The sequence below is a fragment of the Triticum dicoccoides genome, chromosome 2A (genome assembly GCF_002162155.2).
Source record: "Triticum dicoccoides isolate Atlit2015 ecotype Zavitan chromosome 2A, WEW_v2.0, whole genome shotgun sequence".
Classification (NCBI taxonomy): domain Eukaryota; kingdom Viridiplantae; phylum Streptophyta; class Magnoliopsida; order Poales; family Poaceae; genus Triticum; species Triticum dicoccoides.
This window is the reverse complement of record NC_041382.1, coordinates 103,290,649-103,310,879: the sequence shown is the minus strand read 5'-3', so window position 1 is coordinate 103,310,879 and position 20,231 is coordinate 103,290,649. Positions and strand designations below refer to the sequence as shown.

Sequence of the window (20,231 nt, the reverse complement as noted above, 5' to 3'; positions counted from 1 at the left end):
AGCGCCGCCTCCCTCGCCTCGGAGCCGCCCCGCCCCGAGTTCCACCAGGAGAGTAGGCCCCACGTCCACCAGGAGAGGAGGCCCGCGACCTCCCCGCCGTCTATCCCCGCCTCCCCAAGCTCGCCGTCTCCGCCCTCTGTCGTCTCTGCTCCGGCCACCACCTCATCGTGGTCAGGTAACCCTCCTCCCTCTGCCTCTCTTCTCCTTTCTTCCTCCTCTCCTCCCTCCCGGCCATGCCCTCTTCTTCTCTCTTTTGCTAGGCTTAGGTCAAATCCCTCTCGAATTTAGGTCAAATTAGGTTCAAAAAATTGTGGGAGTAGTGCCTAGCAAACATGAATAATTAGTACTCCATGTGCATTGGAGTACTTGGTACCTGCAAGATTTGGACACACTGAAAAAATGCACTAGACACACTGAAGAAAATTTTTGTGTCCAGTAAGATTAGAGAAAATTTTGTGCTAATGGTGTGCTGGTAGAACGCGCAATTTTTGTTAGTTCGTTGCCATGTCATGATAGGACATTTAGTTGTTTCTGTTGTTCACAATGCTCTGAATTTGTGTGCCAAAGAGAGTTTTCTCTGAATTTGTTATCCACAATGCTCTAATGGTTTGTCAGTGAATGGTGGTGCAATGGTGGCCTCTGTTTCAAATATTTCAGCAATTACTTGACCATAAATAAAAAGAAGATTTGGGGATGGTAACTCCTGTGTGGTTTCTATTAAATTTAAAATAGTGAGGGTGTCATTTTCATCCATTCATCTCCTTCTCTAGCTTGTCTAAAAGTTATGTTTACAATATTGCTGCATTTTCTAGAACAGCCACCACACTATAATATTTCATAAGATGATGATATAGTTAAGAATATTACTTAAGGTATGCTTCTGAATATTCTTGTCCACAATGTCTTCTCGCCAAACGCTTATCCATTTAGGAGCCATGGTCATAAGCAGTCTGCTTGAGGGTGGTCTTCCACAACATATGGAATTTATCCATATAATGTAGTCAATAGATGTTGTGATGTGATTGTGTCATGGTTTTGGTTCTGTTTTTAAAAAGGAAAGCCAGTTGTTCAGGCTTCAAGAAAATATTTTCTCAGAATATTACTGCTAAGCCCAAGCTTGTTAATCATGTAACTTGAGAAAATTATTGGAGTAGATCAAATTCAGCCATTATAATGTTTGATGCCTGCATCAACACTTCTCTATACTGCATGCGGTTGTCATAGTTGAGGGTCAAAAGTAGAGGTTAGCTTTAACATGATTAGCTAGTGCTTTCATCACTTGTGTGGTGATTGTCTTGGTCCTTTTCATTTTTGTCATGGCATTCTTGAGGTGCTGATGTGTCTGAGGGCATGAACCATGATCAGGTTGAGTTCAGATTTCATTAGATTAGATGGATTATCAGAACTTGACGTGGTTTTCCACTTAGCTATCTGAATTGAGAAAAAACATAGCTTTTGCTGTCTCTGAGGCAAAACTTGCTACTCCATATACAACTAATACTACTACTAGACAAGATACAACTCCATATAACACTAATACTACTACTGTATTTCATTTCAAAGTTCAAAATGCTGGTACTGAGATTTTCATTTCCAATGAGTGATGTTTTTCCTAGCAGTAGAAGAAACATAGCAACTTCTCTGATGTTATAAAGTTGTTCTTATATGGGTGAAACTTCACTTGTTTTTAGGCTAGTGTAGGGTGTTGCTTCTTCTGTATGGGCCAACTATGTCACAAATAAATTGTTCCTTCTTCTATATTTGACAAGTAATGACTTGCAAAGATGATGATCCTCTTGCTAGTTTGCTGGGTTTTGTCCCCGAGAGGCCCTTGAGTTTGCCGGAATGTCGATTAACTTCCGTTCCGGCAAATTCGGGTACTCCATACTGTCGGCGTTCTGGGAATGGGGGTCCCCAGACTTGCCTGCCTGCGGCCTGCGGCGTGGCTCAAAGGGGGGCCCAGCACGACCCATCTTCACCAACACAGACCCAAGACCATTGCGAGGGGCCAAGCCTCGCGGGGCGGACGACGCGGAGCTTCCTCAGGCACGGCCTCACCGGGATGGCTCGCGAGGAGGCGGAGAAATCAAGGCGGGGTACCTCATGAGGTGCCCGTGACGCAAGCCATGACGACCAAGGGCGCCAGGCGGGCGCCAGCCCGCGCAGTGTCCTCCTTTCCTCTTTGGTGCAAAGGGAGCAAGCGCAGCCGCGGAGTACCGAGGCATCAGGCAAAGGTTGCCATTTCGGTGCAACAAGACCAAGGCCAGGAGGACTGCAAGACGGAGGTCATCGTGGAGCCCAAGACGGCGTCACCACCAGAGCTTTGTGCAGGCGAAGACTACTTTTGTCAGGATAACTGGTACTAGCTGTCCCCCTTCATATTAGCCCGCCATTGTTGGCTCCCTTCCCGCTCGATATTTGGGAACAGGACCAGGGCCTCTATAAATAGGACCAGCCACCCACAGGATTGAGGAGGTGGGAGGTTGGAGATCGAAGAGGTTGGAGATTGAATCAAGAGGGAGATCTGCATCAACAATCGAGAAGAAAGAGAGAGAGAAGGGTGACTGAACTCCTCCCAACAGTTCATCGCCCCAGCCAAGAACAGACCCTCGTGAGGCCGTTCTTCCTTGTATTGTTCATCATCATCAGTCCAAGAGGCAATCCACCACACCACACACTGGAGTAGGGTATTACACCACAACGGTGGCCCGAACTAGTATAAACCCCGTGTCTCTCGTGTTGTTCTTTCCATAGCTAAGATCTCAGCGAGGCGGAGGGGTGCAGGTAGGTAGGAGGCGAAGTCTCCGCGCGCACCCCAGTGTTCGAACCTCAAGGGTCTGCCGGTACCCGAAATCCGACACATATGTCCTATTTTCAGCAAAGGTCATGCTGAAATTTTCCATGAATTTTAGCATGACTTTGCTTAAAACAGGACATATGGGGTACTTGCGACTAATGTTGATTATCTTCTGCTCAAAATTTATGCTCCTATAATGTTGTAAGGGTACTAATTGGTCTCTTCTGCTGCTTATCAGAGATGGGGGGAAGCAGCCACTGCCGCTCTGCCTCACCGGAGTACGAGTTGGATGCTTTTGAGTTCTTCACTATCATACTTTCTTCTTCAGTATCAGCCACGAGGCAGGTATATAAAACGAGAGATCTCCCCTTCACCAATCTCATTATGATAACTCTGTTGTTTGCTACATCACTCCTTGTCCCAAATTGCAGAGGCTGCCTGACGCTTTTATGAAGATGCTGGGTGAAGATCCGCCAGATAATGTGAAGCTCCGACAGGCCGGCAGCGGGGTTCGCAGGCTGTGGGACATGGAGTTGGTGATCGAGGAGGGCCACATGTACCTGTGCCGTGGCTGGGAGAAGTTCTACAGTGCCTACGACCTGCGGACCGGGTACTTTCTTCTCTTGAGGTACGATGATGACGCCACAATGCTCATCGTGAAGGTTTTCAACAAGACTATGTGTCGCATGCGCTACGCTGAAGACGAAGATGCTAGTGCATTCTGCCTCTTCTTATTCCTCCATATCTGGCTTTGTCTCACATTGATTGTTAACGGTCATTGTTGCATTTGGACAGGCAATGGGAGCAGTAGCAGCGACACTGGCTACAGCCAAAGCAGCAGCGATTATGGCTGTAGAAAAAGCAACAGCGATTCTGGCCTTAGCGAAAGCAGCAGTGATTCTGGCAGCAGCGAAGACAGCAAGAAGGATGATCTGGACTGGAGTGGGGGAGAAGAGGAGTAGAGTGGGGATGAGGAGCTGCAAGATGACGATGTGCATCAGGCTGAGGATGACCAAGCGCTGGTGGTGGCTGACCAAGGGCAAGAGATGGTGGTGGCTGACCAGGTGCAAGGGATGGTGGTAGCTGACCATGGGCAAGAAATGGTGGTGGCTGACCATGGGCAAGAGATGGTGGTGGCTGACCATGGGCAAGAGATGGTGGTGGCTGAGGGTGGCCTCGCGATGGTAGTGGTGCCTGACAATTACCACGCACCAGTGGTGGCGCCGGCGATCCCACAGCTGGGCGACATGACCACGCCAATTGTGGTAGAAGACTGCATCCCACAGCTGCCTCCACTGCCTCCACCGCCTCGCCGCTCTTGGTGCATCAGGCTGAGGAAGGAGAAGGAGAAGAACAATGAGAACTGAACTATGTCAGGTATGTCAGATCTCCAAAATGATATATATATATATATACTTAGTTACCCATTTATCTCTAATACGCTTAGTTTCCTATAGGTTAGCTCCAAAATTACTTATGTTAGCACAAAATGATCAAGTTTACATAATAAGCTTATAGTCTTCTTCTTATTCTTCTTCTTATCCAAAATGACATATGTTAGCTTCATTTTACCTAAGTTGGCTCTAATATGCTAACTTAGAGCTTATATGCTTAGTTTCCTATAGGTTAGCTCCAAAATTACTTATGTTAGCACAAAATGATCAAGTTTACATAATAAGCTTATAGTCTTCTTCTTATTCTTCTTCTTATCCAAAATGACATAGGTTAGCTTCATTTTACCTAAGTTGGCTCTAATATGCTAACTTAGAGCTTATATGCTTAGTTTCCTATAGGTTAGCTCCAAAATTACTTATGTTAGCACAAAATGATCAAATTTACATAATAAGCTTATAGTCTTCTTCTTATTATTCTTCTTATCCAAAATGACATAGGTTAGCTTCATTTTACTTAAGTTGGCTCTAATATGCTAACTTAGAGCTTATATGCTTAGTTACCTATAGGTTAGCTCCAAAATTACTTATGTTAGCACAAAATGATCAAGTTTACATAATAAGCTTATAGTCTTCTTCTTATTCTTCTTCTAGTCTTCTTCTTCTTCTTCTTCTCTTCTTCTTCTTCTTCTTCTAACTTCTTGTTTATCATTTTGCAGATTTGATTTAATTCACGGAAGCTTGCATGGATGGAGTGCTTCTTTTCCATTTGTGTTTTTATTTTGTATCAATGTGAAACTTTTGTGAATTGATGGATAACGGTGTTGAATGAACATTGTGAAACTTTTGTAATATGTAACGATGGAACTATGTGTTGTCTATGTATGTATATATGATGAAACTTGTGTGTTGGATATGATCTGGTGGACGCAGGTAACATCGTTACATATGGCTCCCTGTATGTAAGCTAAGCAGATCTGTGTTGTATGTTATCTCTAATATTTTTTAACCTGTGAAAATATCAGAAATGAAAAAAAAATCCCTAATATTCATACTAGTGGCGCACCACACAAGACACTAATGGCGCACTATTATAATCACACTAATGGCGCATCACCCAACAGTGTGCCATTAGTATGCCAAAGCACATGGTTAAATATGGCCCCCTGGGAGGCATACTAATGGCGCATGGTGTTTTATACTAATGGCGCACTTCTCGGTGCGCCATTAGTATACCAGATACTAATGGCGCACCGGTGCCGCGCCATTAGTAAGAAATACTAGTGGCGTGATACTAATGGCGCACCAGCAGTGCGCCATTAGTGGGCAAAACTGGTGCGCCATTACTAGCCCTTTTCCTAGTAGTGCAGAAATCATACCAAGGCTAAGGAGTGATGTGGCGCAATGTCTTGTTAGTTTCGAGTTGGTTTTCCCATCGTCCTTCTTCAATATCATGACGCACGTCCTAGTTCATCTAGTCGACGAGATTGTCGTTCTGGCCCTATATTTCTACACAATATGTTCCCCTTTGAGAGGTTCATGGGAGTCCTAAAGAAATATGTCCGTAACTGTGCTAGGCCAGAAGGAAGCATCTTCATGGGCCATCAAACAGAGGATGTCATTGGGTTTTGTGTTGACTTCATTCCAGGCCTTAAGAAGATTGGTCTCCCTAAATCACGGTATGAGGGGAGACTGGCTGGAAAAGGCACGCTAGGAGGGGACTCTATAATATGCAGGGACGGGCATTCTTGGTCTCAAGCACACTACACAGTTCTACAGAACTCTACCTTGGTGACCCCGTATGTCGATGAACGCAAGAACAGTCTGTGGTCCAAATACCTAGAGCAGTGTGACGACTAGATTACATGTGAACACATCAAGACTTTCGACAGTTGGTTGGAAACACGTCTCAGAGGTGACAACACTATTTCTGATGAACTGTACTCGTTGTCCAGGGGACCATCTTCGACTGTATTGACTTACAAAGGATACGAGATAAATGGGAATACATTTTACACGACCGCCCAAGATCAAAAGAGCACCAACCAAAACAGTGGTGTCCGCTTTCATGCAGCAACCAAGAGGGGAAAGGACACATACTATGGTTACATAGTGGACATATGGGAACTTGACTACGGACATGATTTTAAGGTCCCTTTGTTTAAGTGCAAATGGGTAAATCTGCCAGGAGGCGGGGTACAGGTAGACCAACAATACGGAATGACAATAGTGGATCTGAACAATCTTGGGTATACAGGCGAACCATTCGTCTTAGCCAATGATGTGGTGCCTGTTTTCTATGTGAAGAACATGTCTACCAAACCGAGAAAAAGAAAAGATAAGGAAGCGAACACATCATACAATGATTCAAAGCGCTACATAGTTCTTTCACGAAAAAGAGACATCATGGGATTGGAGGGTAAGACAGACATGTCCGAAGATTATGAAAAGTTTCATGAAATTTCTCCCTTCAAAGTCAAGGCTGACCCAAGGACCTTGTTAAATGATGAAGATTATCCATGGTTACGGCGCAATAAGCAAAGGACACAAGTGAAGAAGAAGTGAAGACTTTCTCTCCACAACTATTATGATGATACTTTGATCTAGAATATCACTTCAGTTACATGTGAAGAAATGAAATGCCTTTTGTAACGGACGAGTTTCCGTATGAAACCCTGATACTTCAAAAAAGATTGTCCGTTTTGTACACATCCATTTTTTGTCATAACCCTCTCAACTTTTTGGCACATGCTATGGGGGTGAAATGATGATACCATGCAAACTTTCAACCTTTTCAGAGTTCATTTGAAGTGCTTTTGAATTTCAGGGTCATATAGCTCAAAAATCAGTAAATGCATGAAAAATAACAAACGAAGTCAGAAAGGGTCGAAAATTGATGATGTGGCTTTGAATGGTGCATTTTGAACACACAAAAAGTCTGGAGTTCAAGTAAGTTCAAAATAATGAAATCCCTTTGTAACAGATGAGTTTTTGTCTGAAACCCTGATACTATGAAAGAGATTGTCCATTTTGTACACGAAGTGCATCTAGTTTTTCCCGTAACTCTCAACTTTTTAGCACATGCTATGTGGGTGAAATGATGATACCATGCTATCTTTCAACCTTTTCAGAGTTCATTTGTAGTGCTTTCCAATTTCAGGGTCATATAGCTCAAAAAAATGAGTAAATCCATGAAAAATAACAAATGAAGTCAGAAAGGGTTGAAAATTGATGATGTTGCTTTGAATGGTGCATTTCGAACACACAAAAAGTCTGGAGTTCAAATAAGTTCAAAATAATGAAATCCCTTTGTAACATATGAGTTTTTGTCCGAAACCCTGATACTTCGAAAGAGATTGTCACTAGTAGAAAACAGGGCTTTGGTTCGGTGTCAGTGGGAACGACACCTATGGGATCACAAGAATCCCTACTACGGTTAGCGGGGCGCGGGGTCGTGAGAAGAGCGGATCTAACAGGTCGCACACGGTTTGTTTATCTAGGTTCGGGCCGCGAGGATGCGTAAAACCCTACTCCTGCTTTCGTGGATTGTATATCTGTGTTCTTGAGCTAGCTATGGGGCGTGAGGAGCTCCAAAAAGCCGAATCCTTCTCCTGGTCGCCTCGGGCCTACTTTTATAGAAAAAGGGGTTGCCACAGTGGCACACAGGAGGTGGAAAGGGTATAGTGATGCGAGGTTATCCCTCGCATTACATGACAAGGCGCATTTAATGCTTCTTGCTTAGGTGTCGTTGCTTTATCGGGGACGGGGAGAAACTTGTCTCGTCCGTCGCTGCTCCTTCTTGTGTTGACACGCGCCCTGGCCAGCGACGCCTGTGATGCCATGTAGGTAGGCAGGCAACTGAGGTGGCGCAATGGTGGGTCTTCACGAAGATCTGCATGCCACCACGCGGGTGCCTGCCCAGCTGGTTGGGTCGGCAACTGCATGCGAATGGCGGTAGAGATTTAGTCGGTGTAGGTCTGATGGTGGCCCTGCGGGTGTCCTCGGCAAGGGCCTTGCCGGGGCCCCGGCAAGGGTCTTGCCGAGGCACCTGCTGTCATCCCTGGCAAGGCGCTTGCTGGGGGCCTTGTGGTCTTCCTCGGCTGGGATCCTGCCAAGGGTTGTCGTCTCCTTAGTGCGTATCTGATCTTGAATGTCTTTACAAAGATCTGCATGCCGCCACGGGGATGTCTCCCGAATCCTTTCCCTTTGGGGGCAGTGGACTCAAGGGTGATTTGCTCCGTAGGCGCGGGGCGAGTTGCCGCGGCAAGGGTCTTGCCGGGGTTGCTAAAATTGTCTGCCGGCAAGGATCTTGCCGGGGGAGTCCGCTTCGTCCCCTTTGCTCTTCGTAGTCTTGGCCTTGGCGTCGTTCTAGTTCTCTTGAGCTTCGGTCTTACCCTGGCTCACCTCCCTCGCCTTGGTTGGTGTGGTGGTGCCCGTGGCTCAGACTACCCGTGCACAGTTATAGGGGTACAAAATGTGTACCCCTCTTTTTGTACACCAACAAGAGCCCCCGCGCCTGGGCCACACATAAGCGCAACGCGTTCTTGGGCTAACCCCAAAAACGGTGCGCGGGCAGGTGGGGCGGTTTTTACTGCGGTAAGATTCTTCGCACGCTGTGCTTCCCATGACTCCCGCGCGTGGCGCCGTGTGGGAAGGCGCATGTGACGTGGGCAGCATGCGTGGGGTTGGTTCCCACGGGCATGCGTCACACCATAGTTAATGTGAAAGGAGGCGGCCCGTGTTTCCCCCCATAAAAAAGGAATAACCGCGGGCGCGCTGCTCACTTTCTCCTCTTTCCTCGTGCCTTTTCCAATCTCAAAGCCGTCGTTTCCTCTCTTCCTTCCTTCCTAAGCTTCCACCGTCGCCCACCGTCGTTGCTTCTCCATCCCCCTTCCTCAGCACTCTAAACTTCTTGGCCGCCATGGCGCCCAAATCCGTCAAGGGAAAGGGAGTGGCTAAGGGCGCTGGGACTGTGGACCCGCCGGAGAGCGCGCTGTCGGGGGACCGGACGAAGTCCGCCTTTTTCTTCCCCTCGACAGTTGATGTTCATGAGCTCCGGGCCTCCTTCAGGCCCCTATGGGGAGCGAAGACGGGGGGAGAGAATTCGGGACACCCGGCGACGCGCGTCATTCCTGCTGCTTGCGCCGGTCCTGCTCCAAATCGATATCCCTTTTTCGTCGATTATCTTTCTTGCGGGTTATGCCCCCTTTCTTCGATTTCTTCTGCGACATTATGCACACCTTCGGATTTCGCCTCTTGGATTTTACTCCGAATGCGGTGGCGTTCATGGCTTTCTTCGCGTATCTTTGCGAAGTCTTTGCCGGGGTGCAGCCCAACACAGCGCTCTTCCGCGATTATTTCTTCCCTCGGATCCAGCCGGGAGGTGCCGTCTCTGGTTGCATCACCTGGATCCCAAGATCCAAGGGGGCATACCCGGACGGTGCCGTGAAGGAGAGGTGGGAGGAATGGCGTGGCGGTGGTGCTAGATTGAGGATGAAGACCTGCCGGAATTCTGCAAAGTCCGCCGAGTGCCGCCGGTCCGGGGCAGCGATTGGAGCGATGTCGACGCCGCCGACGGGAGGCCCATTGTCGCCACCACCAGGATTCTGCGGCTCACCCGGGCTGGACTCACCCTTGAGATGATCGGGGCGGACTTCATTCGCCGCCGGATCGCCCCGTTGCACAACAAGGGGAGGCCAGCTTGGCTCTTTACGAATCCGGCTCACATTATGCGACTCGGCCCCGGCCTCGATCACAACTTCACAGTGATGGCGCATGCCCACTTCTGCCAACGGCTTTTCCAACTTGATGTGGGTCGCGATGGCGAGGTCGAACGGACCGGCAAGGCCGCGAGGGCTACCGCAAAGGTTGGCAAGGCCATCAAGGGGCCGTTTTTCAAGTTGCCAGCGGGGGTGGTCCCGTTGTGCAATAATTCACGTCGGTCCGAGATCATCGCTATGATGTCGTACTGTAACGCACACGGCCCTGTACCGAGCTGGAAGGAGCCAAAGGATGCTGATGTGCAGCAATTCTTTGACACCCTGATCGAGGTGTATGTCAATGCTGACGCCGAGCGGTGGCTAGTCATGGACACCACCCAGGCAGAGCTGGACTACATCGCCACTAGGGCGAGGGAGGCATAGCTTGCCATGGAGGCCGGCAGCGCCAGGGGTGTGGAGGACAAGGCCGTAACGGCTGCGGAGGAAGAGGAGCTTGCCCGGTGGGCAACAGCCACCGAGGAGGTCTGCAGCGCCGACACTGGAGCTCCGCTTGTCGAAGACACGGCCGACGAGTCGTCGGGGGAGGGGGACGTGGCGGCGGGCTCGACGCCAACCAGGGGAAGAGGGCAAGTCCTGCGGCGGGCTAGCTCCGGTGAGCCGGTCCGGCCCGGCAGGGCTATGCGGCCTCAATTGACCCTGGAGGGGTCTGGGCGTCACATGAGGGCCACGGCAGCCAAGAGGCCGACGAAGGCCGCTGAGAAGAAGAAGACAACAGCCCCTTCCTCATCTGGGCGCGCACAAACCCCGCCGTCTTCGCCCCCGCCGGTAGATGTCCACTCGGATGTTGACGCGGAGGTCACTTTTGATCTCGGGCCTCTCAGCCCGAAGAGGAAAAGGAAAGTGGTGGAGGAAGAGGAGATAGATGACGAGTAAGTACTTCGTCCCTTACTGGCATTTCCATTCCTCTGAATTAAGTCACTCATCTTGATCCGTTTTTGCTTCTGCAGGGATGCAGATACATTGTCCTAGAGGGTGAAGAGGGTGAAGGCCTCGGTGAGCAGTCAGCCCCTGGCTGGGGCTTCAAAGACGCCACTGGTGGTGTTGAGCAGCCCGGAGAGCAGCCCCCGGCACAGCCCCCAGCGTAAGTTCGTCACCCTCCTCTTATTCGACACGTGGTAGGCATTCAATGCTATGGTGTTGACCTTGTCGGGTTTGCAGGAGGGGAGCGGCAGGAGGAGGAGCCGCAGAGGGCTACCCCCAACACACCACCCCCATCGACTAGACCGCCTCGAGGGGCGTCCCGGCAAGGACATCAAGCACGGAGCCCACACCCATGGAGGAAGAGGGGAACTTGAGCACTGGTGACTCTGCCACGGCGCCAAATGCTGGCAGGGAGGGGACTTCTGCTTCACAGCCTGGCACTGGTGAGTCTCCTGTCCTCCGTCTCTGTTTTTTCCTTATTCTTTTTCTTGGCTTCAATGCTCCCATTACTACCCAGGCCCTCCTTCAATAGGTATGGAGGATGTGGATACTGTTGTTGGGAATATTGCTGAGGAGGCCGCGGCGGAGGCCGACAGGATTGCCGCCGAGGGGGCCGCCAGGGATGCTGACGAGGTCGTCGCTGATGAGGCCGCCAAGTATGCTGCCGAGGACACCACTGGGGGGCCGCCAAGGCGACCGGCGAGGCTTCTGCCGAGGGCGCCAACGGTTGGCCTGCCGGGGAAGCCGGCAAGGCCACTGCCGAGGAAGAGGTGGTTGATGATCAGCCTTCCTCCTCCTCAACCTCGGGCCCAGGTAGATATCTGAAGGTGGGCGACGATCTTTCGTCCATCTCCCAGGGGCGTCAAGTTCCCGAGCGCCCGCCGAAGGGGATGTCTTTTACGGTGAGGTGCTCGCCGCCACCGGGCTCGAGGTTGTCGATGAGCCGGGCGTTGGGGTGATGGTTATCCAGAAGATCAGCTTTTCCGCGCTATGGGGGCCAACTTCCGAAAACTCCAGGTGCTCTACCGTGTCCGTCTAGACAAGGTTAAGTCCAAGACGGCAACGGTGGACCAGGCGGAGGTGGATTTCAAGGCGCGCGTTGCTGAGACGCAGACCTGGTTCCACCAGACTCGCGAGGAGCAGAGGGCCTTTCAGGAGGAATTGGCCAAGCGCAATGTCGAGCTCACCATGAAGATGGCTGACATCGAGAAGGCCCAGGAAAAGGCGGCGAACTTGGCTGCCGCGGCCGAGGCCGTCCGGAACCAGCATCAAGCCGCACTGGATTCCCAGGAAGAGGACCTCACCGTGCGTGAGGCGAAGCTTGCCGCAGTGCTCCATGGCAAGGATGAGGAGCTCGAGGCCCTTGTCGCGCGGCGGACTCGCGAGCTGGAGCAGAGGCACAAGGAGGCACTCGATGCCCAGGCTCTGGCCCAGGCTGGCAAAGTAAGGGAGTTGGAGGTAGAGCGGGACGAGCTGAAGGAGCAGGCCCTCAAGCTGTCCAACGAGAAGAGCACGCTCAACAACGCCTTGGTGGAGGCACAAGGAGCGGTCATCCGTAGGACTGGGGAGCTCTCCGAAGCGCAAAACTCCGTCTGAGATCTCAAGCTCAAGCTGGAGGATCTCGAGAAGATGTTGTCGGAGAGCAGGGCTCGGGAGGAGATCTTGACCAGGAGTCTGGTGGAGGAGAAGCAACTGCGGGCGAACGAGGCCGCCTCCCACCAGGAATATGTGGCGGGCGAGAACAGATGGATCAGCCGTCTGGAGGACGTCGCCGGCAGGGTCACCTTGCAGTTGGCCACCATGGGGATGCCAAACGTGAGGTACGCCCCTGAGCGCAGCGGGACTGTCAACACCAAGCTGACCCAGTTCTTCGAGGGCGTCCTTGAAGCCTTGGCTTATCTTCACTCCAACCGAGCAGCCACGTTGGCCAGGGAAGCCCGGCGACATTGCCGGGGGGTCATGACCAAGGTCCTCACCAAGATGGCGTACTGGAATCCCGACCTCGACTTAGATGTCGCAATGGATAGCTTGCCGGATGGTACTGACCTCATGGTGCTCAAGGAGCGCATCAAGCCCATCATCAGCAGCATCGACGAAATCAAGAGGGTGGAGGGCCAGCGCCGGGATTAGGCATCCCGTTCTTCACCGCCGCTGCAGGTTCACGACCAAGACAAATTTCATCTTTAGTTAGAACCGCAGCAATGATGTGATGTAATATAACTTTGCAGTACTTTTAATTTCATGCACGTTATTTCCCCGTTCAATTCCTCTTTGTATGCGTGCCCTACCTCGATTGGGTAGGCTCGCCGGCGTGGAAGCCCCTAGCGGCGTTTTGGGGATAGATCCCCATGGGCCTGCTGGGTACGCGTGCTGCCGGACGAGCCACCTTTCCGTTCTGAACGCGGCCGCTCGAACTGTCGAGCTTGACTCGAGTCAGAATCGAGAGGTTGTTGATCGCGGAAGGCTACTCTGCCATTCTCGACACAGCCGCTTGAGCTGTTGAGCAGACTCGAAACAGGGCAAGGGCGTTGTCGATCGTGGGAGAGCCCCCTGGCGTGCAGGTTTCTCATACAAAGGCATGACATCTCCAGGGGAAATAACCTCATATAAGAAGGATAGAACAAATAAGGGTTCAGTGCAATTTAGCTTCTTTTTGTAGTCGCTCGAGCGCTGATCTTCCGGCCTCCTTCCCATTCCAAGAGCCACGAAGACGAAGGAGTGTTGGGCCGATTGCTAGAGCCGATTCTCACAACTGCGCCCCCCCTACTTGGCGCGCCAAAGATGTCGGTGGGAATGACACCTATGGGATCACAAGAATCCCTACTACGGTTAGCGGGGCGCGGGGTCGTGAGAAGAGCGGATCTAACAGGTAGCACACGGTTCGTTTATCCAGGTTCGGGCCGCGAGGATGCGTAAAACCCTACTCCTGCTTTGGTGGATTGTATATCTGTGTTCTTGAGCTAGCTAGGGGGCGTGAGGAGCTCCAAAAAGCCGAATCCTTCTCCTGGTCGCCTCGGGCCTCCTTTTATAGAAAAAGGGGTTGCCACAGTGGCACACAGGAGGTGGAAAGGGTACAGTGATGCGAGGTTATCCCTCGCATTACATGACAAGGCACATTTAATGCGTCTTGCTTAGGTGCCCTTGCTTTATCGGGGACGGGGGAGAAACATGTCTCGTCCGTCGCTGCTCCTTCTTGTGTTGACACGCGCCCTGGCCAGCGACGCCTGTGATTCCATGTAGTTAGGCAGGTAGCTGAGGTGGCGCAATGGTGGGTCTTCACGAAGATCTGCATGCCGCCACGCAGGTGCCTGCCCAGCTGGTTGGGTCAGCAGCTGCATGCGAATAGCGGTGGAGGTTTAGTCGGTGTGGGTCTGATGGTGGCCTTGCGGGTGTCCTCGGTAAGGGCCTTGCCGGGGCCCCGGCAAGGGTCTTGTCGAGGCGCCTGCTGTCATCCCCGGCAAGGCGCTTGCCGGGGGCCTTGTGGTCTTCCTCGGCTGGGATCCCGCCAAGGGTTGTCGTCTCCTTAGTGCGTATCTGATCTTGAATGTCTTCACAAAGATCTGCATGCCGCCACGGGGATGTCTCCCGAATCCTTGCCCTTTGGGGGCAGTGGACTCAAGGGTGATTTGCTCCGTAGGCGCGGGGCGAGTTTCCGCGGCAAGGGTCTTGCCGGGGTTGCTAAAACTGTCTCCCGGCAAGGATCTTGCCGGGGGAGTCCGCTTTGTCCCCTTTGCTCTTCGTGGTCTTGGCCTTGGCGTCATTCTAGTTCTCTTGCGCTCCGGTCTTACCCTGGCTCACCTCCCTCGCCTTGCTTGGTGTGGTAGTGCCCGTGGCTCAGACTGCCCGGGCACAGTTATAGGGGTACAAAAAGTGTACCCCTCTTTTTGTACGCCGACATTCGGGCAGGGCAAGCCCATTAGTCCCGGTTCAGTCACGAACCGGGGCCCATAGGGGCATTCGTCCCAGTTCTTTAGCCCAGGGGGCCGCCCGTGGCCTCGTGGGCATTGGTCCTGGTTTGTATGGACCCATTTGTCCCGGTTCTAGGCACGAACAGGGTCCAATGGGCCTCGCTCCTGGCCCACAAACATTGGTCCCGGTTCTTGGCTCGAACTGGGACAGAAGGCTGGGCTTTAGTCCCGGTTCCAGCCTCGAACCGGGACAAATGAGTTGCCTATATATACACCGTCGCCGCAGCAGAGCACTCCACAGTGCTCTGTTTTTTCTGGCCGACGAGGAGAGGAAATTTGGGTGCTCTAGCTCACCTCCTATGCACATGAGGTGTTCGATGAAATGCCCGAGCCACGCTAGTTAAGCTTTCTCCTCTCGAAGCTCAACCTCCAAGCTCCATTTTCCCCGAGATTTGTCTAGGTTTAGCGGTCTGTCATGTCCCATCCCCGTCTTCACCGTCGTCGATCGCCCAAACCGATCTCGTCGCCTGCACCACCATGGTGAGCCTCTTGTTCTTATCTTCTTCTGAAAGAAAAAAAATTCTTACTTTAGATAGATACTTGTCTAATTTTCTTACTTTTATTATTGCTTGTTATTATATAGTATGATGGTTTTGGTATCCGCCCCCGTCAGCCCTCGTCCTGGCTATGATTCGGATGTGGTATATATTATCTTCTATAACTATTTGGTTCATTTATTGTTTATGACAATTATGCCCATCAAGCTGACATGGATTTTATTTATGTAGGAGGTAGTTGAACCGGAAATTCCAACCGACCCTATTGCCGAGAGGTTAAATTTAGTTGAAGAAGAAAAAAAATTACTTGAAGGAAAAAATAAAAAAATTGACAAGGAGAAGATGATAATTGAGTTGCATGTTGAGGATATCGTCGATGATCACAAGATCAAGATGGATGCAATGCGGTTGAAGATTAGAAAGATTAGAAAATATGCCTTTCATACCAAGGCTTGGTATCATTATGTCGTTGGATCAATTTTTACCCTGGTTGCGATTATGATCGAATTTGTTTTTTCATTGAAAGGTTTTACATAGTTTCAACGTATGGTTTAACTAGATGCTCTGGAGAGCTATATGTTGTTCAATGAGAACTATGTATGTACTTTGTTCTTAATGTGATGATGAACTTCTATTAATTTGTTCACTTATCTATTCATGAGAGCTATATGTACTAAATTAATGATGTGGCTTTGAATGCTGCATTTTGAACACAGAAAAACTATGGAGTTCAAACAAGTTCAAACAATGAAATCCCTTTGTAACAGATGAGTTTCCGTATGAAACCCTCATACTTCCAAAGAGATTGTCCATTTTGTACACGAAGTGCATCCAGTTTTTGCCGTAACCCTCTCTATTTTTTTGCACATTCTATGTGGGTGAAATGATGATACCATGCCAACTTTCAACCTTTTCAGAGTTCATTTGAAATGCTTTTCAATTTCAGGGTCATTTAGCTCAAAATAATCAGTAAATGCATGAAAAATAACAAATGAAGTCAGAAAGGGTTGAAAATTGATGATGTGGCTTTGAATGGTGCATTTTGAACACAGAAAAAGTCTGGAGTTCAAATAAGTTCAAAAAAATGAAATTCCTTTGTAACAGACGAGTTTCCGTATGAAAGCCTCATACTTCGTAAGAGATTGTCTGTTTTGTACACGAAGTGCATCCAGTTTTTGTCATAACCCTCTCTACTTTTTTGCACATGCTATGTGGGTGAAATGATGATACCATGCCAACTTTCAACCTTTTCAGAGTTCATTTCAAATGCTTTTCAATTTCAGGGTCATTTAGCTCACAAAAATCAGTAATTGCATAAAAATTAACAAATGAAGTCAGAAAGGGTTGAAAATTGATGATGTGGCTTTGAATTTTTCATTTTGAACACATAAAAATCCGAAGTTCAAAAAAATGAAATCCCTTTGTAACAGATGAGTTTCCATATGAAACCCTCATACTTCGAAAGAGATTGTCCGTTTTGTACACGAAGTGCATCCAGTTTTTGCCGTAACCCTCTCTACTTTTTTGCACAAGCTATGTGGGTGAAATGGTGATACCATGCCAACTTTCAACCTTTTTAGAGTTCATTTGAAATGCTTTTCAATTTCAGGGTCATTTAGCTCACAAAAATCAGTAAATCCATGAAAAATAACAAATGAAGTCCGAAACGGTTAAAAATTTATGGTGTGGCTTTGAATGGTGCATTTTGAACACAAAAAAAGTTCGAAGTTCAAATAAGTTCAAAAAAATGAAATCCCTTTGTAACAGACGAGTTTCCGTATGAAACCCTCATACTTCGAAAGAGATTGTCCGTTTTGTACACGAAGTGCATCCAGTTTTTGCCGTAACCCTCTCTACTTTTTTGCACATGCTATGTGGGTGAAATGATGATACCATTCCAACTTTCAATCTTTTCAGAGTTCATTTGTAATGCTTTTCAATTTCAGGGTCATTTAGCTCACAGAAATCAGTAAATGCATGAAAAATAACAAATGAAGTCAGAAAGGGTTGAAAATTGATGATGTGGCTTTGAATGGTGTTTTTTGAACACAAAAAAATTCTGGAGTTCAAATAAGTTCAAAAAAATGAAATCCCTTTGTAACAGACGAGTTTCCGTATGAAACCCTCATACTTCGAAAGAGGTTGTCCGTTTTGTACATGAAGTGCATCCAGTTTTTGCCGAAACCCTCTCTACTTTTTTGCACATGCTATGTGGGTGAAATGATGATACCATGCCAACTTTCAACCTTTTCAGAATTCATTTGAAATGCGTTTCAATTTCAGGGTCATTTAGCTCACAAATATCAATAAATCCATGAAAAATAACAAATGAAGTCAGAAAGGGTTAAAAATTGATGTTGTGGGTTTGAATGGTGCATTTTGAACACAAAAAAAGTTCGGAGTTCAAATAAGTTCAAAAAAATGAATTTCCTTTGTAACAGATGAGTTTCCGTATGAAACCCTCATACTTCGAAAGAGATTGTCCGTTTTGTACACGAAGTGCATCCAGTTTTTGTCGTAACCCTCTCTACTTTTTGCACATGCTATGTGGGTGAAATGATGATACCATTCCAACTTTCAATCTTTTTAGAGTTCATTTGAAATGCTTTTCAATTTCAGGGTCATTTAGCTCACAAAAATCAGTAAATGCATGAAAAATAACAAATGAAGTAAGAAAGGGTTGAATATTGATGATGTGGCTTTGAATGGTGCATTTTGAACACAGAAAAAGTCCGGAGTTCAAATAAGTTCAAAAAAAATGAAATCCCTTTGTAACAGACGAGTTTCCGTATGAAACCCTCATACTTCGAAAGAGATTGTCCGTTTTGTACAGGAAGTGCATCCAGTTTTTGCCGTAACCCTCCCTACTTTCTTGCATATGCTATGTGGATGAAATGATGATACCATGCAAAAAGAAAATTAACTAAAAAACTTTTATAAAACTCTAATAGCAAAAGGAATGAACTAAAAAGCCTTTATAAACCTCTAGTATTTTTTGAACTAAAATTATATAAAATTCATGCCACTGAAATTATCAAAGTATTTTCTGTTGAAAACATGAAAAGTAGAAAGAAACAAAATAAACTTTAATAAATAAGTATAAACAAAATTAAATAAATTAAAATTTAATAAAAAATAAGTAGAAACAAAATAAAATAAAATAAATAAGTAGAAACAAAATAAAATAAAATAAATAAGTAGAAATAAAATAAATTAAATTAAAATTTAATACAACAAATAAGTAGAAACAAAACAAAATAAAATAAAATAAAATAAACTTTTATAAAATAAAGAAGTAGAAACATAATAAACTTTATAAAAGTAAAATAAATAAACTTTAATAAAACAAATAAAAATAGGAACAATATGTTTTTTGTTGTAAGTAGAAACGAAATAAAATAAATAAAGCAACACAAAAATGAAAAACGTGCCACCTATTGGGCCACCACGGCCTGAATACGACTAGAAACCCAACCATGGGCCAGAATTCAGGTCCGCAGGGGGCCTAGTAGGCCCACAGGCAGCATAGTGTCATATTAGGCCCATAAGCCTGCATTTGAGAGGAGCTCGAGAGGGCAGCCGGAGTGGGGCTTATAAACCACTCCGAGCCCCTCTCAACTAGCGAGGTGGGACTAAAGTTTTGACCGCGGGCAGCGAGAGGCCTTTGGTCCCGGTTGGTGGCACCAACCGGGACTAAAGGGGTGCATTGGTACCGGTTGGTGTCACGAACCGGTACCAATGCACCCCTTTAGTCCTAGTTGGTGCCACCAACCGGGACCAAAGGTCGCCGCTTCCCGCCCTTTGGGCTGTCGAAAACTGACCTTTGGTCACGGTTGGTGGCACCAACCAGCATTAAAGGTGGCATTGGTTCCGGTTGGTGCCACGAACCGGAACCAATGCTCTGGGTATATAAGCTGGACTTGTGAAAATTTCATAATTTCATTGTCAGTTCGTGCCTGATGCCCCATTGCTGCTCCTCGTCGCCGTCGCCGTCATCGCCCCTGCCTCCGACGACATCGCCGCGCCTCGTGCCCCTGCCTCAGACATCGTCGCCGCACCGCCCTGCCTCCGACGCCATCGCCGCGCCGCCCCTGCCTCCAACGTCGTCGCCGTGCCGGCCCCTGCTCCGCGCCCAAGCCCCTTCCCACGGTCCGCCTCTGCGCGGCGGCGCCGTCGCCTCCCCCGCCGTCGCCATCGCCAGACGCCCCGGCCCGCTGTGAGCCGTCGTGCCGGTCCGGCTCTGTTTTTTATTTTGTATTAGATTAATTTTGTTCATATATATATAATGTATATTTGTATGTATGTGGCTATATGTAAGTTCAGAGCATGCTTTTTATTAGATTAATTTCTTATTAGATTCATTAAATTATTTTTTTTGTTAAGAGCATGTTTTTGTTCATATATGTATTTTTTTGTTCATATGTGTATTAATGTTTTTGTTGCATATATGTAATTTTTTTCAATGTATATATGCATGTGGTAGCTATATATGCATGATGAGGGGGGTGGGGGTCGATATACCCCATCCCCGATAATTTCAACATGAGGGGAGGTCGATATACCCCCTCCCCGATAACATTTTTAGAAAAGTTTTATATATCTAGCTAGGAGGAAAGGAAGAAGGAAGAATAAGAAGAGGAAGAAGAAGAAGAAAAAAGGAGAAGAAGAAGGAATAGAGAGGAGAAGAAGAAAAAATAGGGTCTATTTTTTCTTCTTCTCTCTATTCCTTCTTCTTCTCCTTTTTTTTCTTCTTCTCCTCTTTTTTTATCTTCTACTTCCTCTTCTTAATTTTTATCAGGAACTTCGTTCCAAAATAACTTCGACATGATGGGCGGTCGATATATATACCCCCTCTTGACCGTGATAACTTATACCAC

At 48.0% G+C, this 20,231-nt stretch overlaps 1 protein-coding gene across 1 annotated transcript in view; it reads right to left on the bottom strand.

Moving 5' to 3' along the window:
• Window positions 1-19,219, bottom strand: part of LOC119357711 (peroxidase 2-like) — a 36,019-nt gene extending 16,800 nt beyond the window's left edge. Inside the window, exon 1 of the mRNA XM_037624572.1 lies at window positions 19,176-19,219. Coding sequence (XP_037480469.1) covers window positions 19,176-19,219 — 44 coding nt within the window. The remainder of the gene's footprint in view (window positions 1-19,175) is intronic.
• Window positions 19,220-20,231: the final 1,012 nt, after the last annotated feature.